Source organism: Magnolia sinica, chromosome 4 (genome assembly GCF_029962835.1).
Source record: "Magnolia sinica isolate HGM2019 chromosome 4, MsV1, whole genome shotgun sequence".
Lineage (NCBI taxonomy): Eukaryota > Viridiplantae > Streptophyta > Magnoliopsida > Magnoliales > Magnoliaceae > Magnolia > Magnolia sinica.
In genome coordinates this window covers 2,580,204-2,587,295 of record NC_080576.1, presented here as the reverse complement: position 1 = coordinate 2,587,295, position 7,092 = coordinate 2,580,204, and the positions used below count along the sequence as shown (strand labels likewise).

The following is a 7,092-nucleotide window of genomic DNA, read 5'->3' as shown; positions in this document are numbered from 1 at the left end:
AACTTATATATTCACTTAAAACTCGATCCAAGTCGAGTCCGAGCTGAGTTGAGTCGAGCTCAATATCGAGTCGAGCTAGGTTCAGCTTGGACTCGACTTGAAATGTTCGAGCTTCCAAAAAATGACTCGATTCAGTTCTAACAGAGTTTCGATCCGAGTCGAGTTAAGCTTTTTCAAACCGAATCAAGCGAGTTACCAAGCTAACTCTGCTTGTGTACAGCTCTATGTACAACCTTTTTTTAGGAAAAAAAAAATGGCGGGAAAGCAGAAGAAATACATAGAAAAATAAGCAAAAGGCAGTCATTCAAATTTGATGGTGCTGCAGCTGCAAGAGCCGCGAATACGCACCATCTGCTCTGCCAATCAGATCCGAATGACTGCCTTGTTCTACAATGCGCCCGTCCTGGACCACAGAAATGCTATCCACCCCCCTAATCGTAGACAACCGGTGCGCAACGAGCACCGTTGTCCGTCCCCTCGTCAGTCTCTCCAATGCCTCCTGCAGCACGCACTCTGATTCAGCATCGAGCGCGCTTGTCGCCTCGTCCAGCAACAGCACTGCTGGGTCCTTCAGCACTGCCCTCGCAATCGCTAACCGCTGCTTCTGGCCACCTGACAGTTGCACCCCTCTCTCCCCGACGGGTGTTTTATACCCATCTGGCAGACCGCTCACAAACCCGTGGACATTGGCGGCCCGCGCAGCCTCGATTACCTCCGCCTCCGTTGCCCCATCCTTCCCATAAGCTATGTTCTCGAGAATGCTTGCAGCGAACAACACCGGCTCCTGCTGCACTAATCCAATCTTTAGCCGGAGCGACTTCAAATTCAGCCGCCGAATGTCCTTCCCATCAATCAGGACCTTCCCTGCCATCGGATCATAGAACCGTTCAATCAACGCGATGACAGAGCTCTTACCGGACCCACTGGCACCTACAAGTGCCTGGCTCTGCCCTGCCCGGATCCGGAGGTTGAGATCCTTAAAGATGATGATCTCAGGCCGAGATGGATAGGCGAAATCGACGTGCCGGAGTTCGATCTCGCCGCGGATCGACTCGACAGGTTCAGCTTCTGGGTCATCCGGATCGATCTTTGTTGCTCGGTCCAGGATCGAGAAGACAGAGCTTACAGCCTCGCCTCCACGGATGATCTCGGGTGCAAGACTAACAGTCTCTGCAACAGAATTGGCAGTGATGACAAGGACGACAAAGACCTTGATGACCTTGGAGAAGGTGGACGTGCCTTGGCTGACGAGGTGGGCCCCGTACCAGAGAATGAGAGCCTCGGATCCATAGAGGGCGAGCTGGGAGAGCCCGAAGAGAAAACCAGAGGACTGACTGCGGCGGAGGCTTTGGGTCTGGGGAAGGTGGAGCTCGTGGCGGAAGAGGGAGAGGATCTTGTCCTGGGCATTGAAAGCTGCGACCGTGCGTATGTTGCTCACTCCTTCCCCAGCTATCATGCTTGTTTTAGCATGCGCCTTTGCTGTATCACCGGCGAACCCTTTCAAAGAAAGTTGCTGTACGATGCAGGATTAACGGATATAACGGTCAGAGAGGAGAGAAAATTCTTGCAGGGATAAAACAGGCAAACAAACAAAATGCTCCCGAGTCGCTTAGAAAGTGCAAAAGCTCGTTAACTAATTACAGTAAGGAGCTACTTGAAACTTTGGCAGATGAGTGAGAAGCAAACAATAAAAAACCATGCACTTTTCCTACAAAAAAAAATAAGATTAAGGGATTTTCATATGAAAATGAAATGCTTTTATTTATAACTAAACAAAACCTCCCAACATATTCTCTAAATCCAAGTCACGTCTGTTAGTAGACTTGCAGTTGGCCTGGGTCAGGGCCAGGATTTTGATCTGATCAGACAGGGCCTTTGGGCTTGGGCCAATTCAAACTTTTGATTGCATTGGGCCAGCCCTGGACGTTGCAAGCCTTATTGCCTTATTTGTTAGCTTATTTTTAAAAATAACGAAAATAACCCTAAAGTAGTTATATTTTTGAATATGTTAACGAAAGGATCAATTCGTATTATTGTCCGCCACCTTGGAACGCTCCCTATCGTTGTCCACGTACTGCTAGATAGTTGTCCACTGTCTTGGAAAAGTCTAAATCACTGTTCACGTGCTTATGAACAGTCTAAATTGCAAGAAAACTAGAGTCGAATGGTCTAGATCGCTTTGCACTATATTGGAACAGTCCATATCACTGTCCAAGTACTTTTCAACCGTCCATATTATGTCCTCCGTCTACCACTTCTGTACTTTTCAACCGTCCATATCATGTCCTCCGTCTACCAACTTCTGTACTTTTCAACCGTCCATATCATGTCCTCCGTCTACCACTTCTTTAGGACATTTTAATTATTTTTAGAAATAGGATAATGACCATTACTTATATTTGAGTAATTTGACGAAAAGTTGTAAATCAAAGAGGACCCCTCAAAATATGGGAGGTTACATCTAAGGAAAACTTTTGGGTGGTTCTATCGAATTAGTTATAAAAACACGGGTGGCATTTCATAAAAATACTTAAAATTAAACGGTTGAAATTGCAAGAGAGGTTTGCTGGAATACAACCCCATGCAATAAGATAATTTGGGACTTTCCCCATGGATGGGGATCTTTATCCAATATAGGAGCTTCTATTTTTTGGCTATCAACCAAGGTGAGGCCCATCAAACAGATAGTTTAGATCATTGGAAGATGACGCCGACCCAAAGGCTAAAGGCCATCAGGACGCATTCTGGCAAACCTCATTGCAAGAGCCACTTTCTGTACGCCAAAAGCAAATATTGAAATTGATTGATCAAGGCTAACCTGTAAATAATAGGTAATAATTAGTTGAATTAGGATTTTTCACTTATTTTTCAGTATGGCCCATCAATTAGATGTTCAAAATCCACCAATAAGGAATTAAATCACCATGATTTTAAGTATAAGAGTCATCAAAATTGGGGCACCCCTTTTGGATGGTTCATTTAAGTTATACGTGTGTACAACATGTGCACATTTCTTAGCGCCTGTGCCAAGCATCACACTCTTCAAAAGCCTGGAAGTTATTTCTCTAGTCAATGGGGTGACTTGATTTATACTAGTAGCCTATACCTCAATCATCCATCATCATCATCTAAGCCTTATCTCAGTTAATAGAGGTCTGCTACACAGATCTTGTTATGCTATTCTACTCTCTCAAGGGCCAAACCTTCAGCTAGACCATAGCTCATAGGTCATAAAGTCTTTTCATGGCCCATTCTGGATGGGGTAACATAATAGTCATGAAGAATGGAAGATCCTAATTAATGGGTGGCCTTCAAATGGGAAGGTAAAATAGTCAATGATTCAAGTTCTAACGTCCACTATTCCTAAAAGTTAGGACCATCCGATCTGAATTATAGTTTGCGTCCACATATAGTGGAGCCCACGATTTGGACGGCTTGAATTGAGGAAGATCGTACATGTAAGCTCTGCTTTGGATGTCTGACCGGTGTGCTCTGTCCCCTGCTTTGAAAATGCGTGGACAGTCATGGTCTGTCAGAGTGCCAATGCCTTTCTCTGAATGGTAGTGCCACAATAACTGGCACCTTGACTGCCATGGCACCGGTCATTACAAGCCTAGAAAGTGGGAAATGATAATATAAAAAAGATAACCTGCTCAAGTGCTCTCAGAGCACTTTCAGTTAAGTGCTTCTAGTTGCACCGATTCACTTGAACAATCCAGTCGATTGATCTGAACTGTCCATGAAGTCTGGAATACATTTCACGCACTATCATGTTAAAATTGCAATGATCAGATGACCAAATTCATCATTGATCTGCCTTATTCTCTGTAGCCATTCATTTTCCAAGCCATTGATGGGATTATTATGTTAGAATCACTAGCAACCCATGATAGACCATAACAAAGAGATGGACCAAACTGTTTATTAGGCCTACTTGAACTCAGCAATCTTGACCATGCTCTGAGAGCATTGGAGCATTTCTCCATAGATAGAGAGAGAGAGAGAGAGAGAGAGAGAGAGAGAGAGAGAGAGAGGTGATTTTAGGAAGGCAAAACAATTTAATCCTGCCCAAACCTGGCCGCAAGCAAAAAAGAGAAACTTTGATACTCTGGCAAAGTGTGATGGAAGGCACTAGGAACCTAGAAATTTCACGTGGCATACAATTTACTCATTTTAAACTTTCCAAATGATGGGTCCCAATTTAGATGTATCATGAAAAAAAATAAATAAATTATGCTGATCCAATCATCTAGCTATTTGATTGGAAGATGTTTATCAGATGTTTAAAAATGAAATATAGCAATGGCCCTTATCTTAATAAACAAGTGTCCACAAATAAGAGGTTAGGATTGCTAAACCAATATGATTATGGGACTGTTATCTCGAGACTATTAAGAATTCAGTCGGCTGATTTTGAGTTAACGTATGCCACCTGTACAATTTTATGCCATACACGGTCGGAGCATCAACTTCAACAACAACAAAAAATAATCTCTAATTGGACTATCCAAATAATAATAATAATAAACAACCATTTGTGCACTACTAGGGTAGACCCAACAGTGTGGTCTGGATTCACTTCTAGACCTACGGAATGAGTGGCTTGAATATCATCCGTACATGAAGGAATGACATGGAGGCATGCGCAGAGGCACTAGATCCACTAGCCTACAATGATAGTTCTAATTTTCAGTGCCGCTGGGTGTACATGTAAGGCAATCCATACCATCCAAATCATGGGCCCCCGCCACACAGAGAGACATCGGCCCCATTATAGATAGAGCAGTCAACAGGCCAGTCTTCATATTACCGGAGCCTGACCCACGTCCCAAAAGAATTTCAAAGCATTGCTCAGGACACTTTATATGCTCATGACCAGCCCGGCCCAGCTCATATGACACTTTATATGCTCATGCCCAGCCCATACCCACTTGCATGTAGGAATAACATAGAGATGAATCTATGTTGGGCTTAAGGTAAAAGAGAGTGCCAGGGGTAGCTTGAGCTCAGTCCAAAACTAAGCAGGTGTTTAAGTGCAAGACCATCCAATGAGCCTAGGAGGTGAGTCCAAACCCGGCCAAATCCCACCCTGTCCAAAAGCCCACGGGCAGGCCCTGCCCATTGACAACCCATTGAATGTGGAGCACTAGCCATTTTATTGTTAGCCATGTGAATGTAGAGCGCAGCTTGAAAGTCAAACTGATTGCACGATCTTAACCATCTGATTTCACCCATTGAATGTGGAGCACTAGCCATTTTATTGTTAACCGTCTATTCAAAAGCCACCTGCTGGATGAATGGTCAGGTTGGGAGCATTTTGAAAAGGGAGTTATTTAATAATTTGAGGCAAATTTTATACACTGGCATGCACTTAGAGATTGTAAGCATACATTAAGTCAAATTAGACCAACTCAGTTGTGGACCACTGCATATAACTCAGTCCCTAAAACAGACTACTCGAACAATCCTAAAATCTGATTTGTGGAAGCTTGTTTTTTGAAACAGGACATTGGATGCTTTTCATTTTTACCCTCATAATAATAATCATAAAGTCGGATTGTCGGATAATCAACTACTTATAATTTTGGCTCATGATACATCTAAAGTGGGACTCAAATAGTGGACAGTTCAATTTGAATTACTTGAATGCCGCGTATGCAACTTCAAGTAGCTTCCAAGTGTTTACAGAATAGTTATCACGCTCTGCCAGAGCATCAAGGGGTGAGGGGCAACCGTCCTTTAGCCAGGACTTACGGATAAAAAATAAAAACTCATTGCTAGGAATCACGGGCGAGCATCTCTCGAAACTCGCATCATATTTTTACTGCACTGAAACGAATCGCTGTGCATCGATAACGTCTCAGACTCTCTGACGTCCTTCCCTTCCATCAGAAAATAATACACGACTCTCAGCAGAGACGACAGAATCTCTTAACTCCATGCGTCGGTGCAAGGTAAAAGGGAGAAAATACAGTTGTCAGGAATGCTAATTCCAGACTGCACGCACCCCATCTTCTGCTGCCAACCTGGCCGGCCCATTCATCCGTAGAGCAACACAATGCACTTGAATTCGTACTACTTGCTATCAGTGTTTTTGTACGTGTGGCCCACTTGATGAATGGACGGGATATTTTGGGCCAAGGAACTATGTTGACCAACCTGTAAATAACCCGGACCCACAAAACATGTGCTACTTTGGCACGTGTTGTGCGTTTAGGTCCTGGCGCTTTAACATGGAGTTACGAAATTTATGAAATGTATATGGTATTTTGCTCCTCGATGATTCCTCAATGAGCGAGATTTACGAAGAGTAAAAAAATAAAAAAATAAAAAAATGCAGGTGCACATGCTCTGGGTGTTTTGTCGGTTACTCGTTTGGTCAATGTTCAGGATCGGAACCAGATGCCGGGATCTGACGCAAGGGCAGACGATAGAGACGGAAAAAAAAACTGCAAATGACCAAAGTGCCCTCCTTTCAGTCCAAGGACAGATAGAATCTGACCTCAGGTGCGGATGATGAGGGCAAAACAACAGGAGTTCGCCCATCACTGTGCGAAGACAGGCCGTTTGTTTTGTTCATTGTGGCCCACCCGTGGATTGAAATGTACCGATTTGAGGTAGGAATATCTAAGCAGTATGACCCACCTGATGGAAAGCTAGGATCTCTGGCAAATGTGCGCCATTGCCAGCGAGTGGATGGTTATGGTACCACATACATGTGGGCCTCTTTAGAACCTCTGATGTCAATGATATGAAGGTTTTATATTTTTATTAGTATAGATGAAGGGTTAGATGATAGGAATCCACTATCATGGATGAAGGCCATGGTCCCAAAGTCACAAGGAGGATCCAGACCAACAATGACTGACTTTTCTAGTTGATTACCTATAATTGACTACTTTTGTTTCCAGCAATTCATTTCATTTAGAGGCCAACAATCATTCGTTGCGATTCAGTCAGCACGTTTATTTATTTATGTTGTCCCATCAACAGAACAGCCAAACAGATGAACGGTTCCAATCATCTTATCATGGATGCATGAGGCCTCATCCAGCAATTGATGGTGGACCCTCCATTGCAGAGGATCCAGAT

General features: G+C 43.7%; 1 protein-coding gene across 2 annotated transcripts in view; it reads right to left on the bottom strand.

The window, feature by feature from the left end:
- Positions 1 to 258: 258 nt before the first annotated feature.
- LOC131242139 (ABC transporter B family member 19) overlaps positions 259 to 7,092 on the bottom strand; it is a 29,010-nt gene continuing 22,176 nt past the window's right edge. For both annotated transcript variants that reach the window (XM_058240579.1, XM_058240578.1), the window contains one exon: positions 259 to 1,513. In XM_058240579.1, the coding sequence (XP_058096562.1) occupies positions 305 to 1,513 (1,209 nt within the window). In that variant the 3' untranslated portion in view covers positions 259 to 304. The remainder of the gene's footprint in view (positions 1,514 to 7,092) is intronic.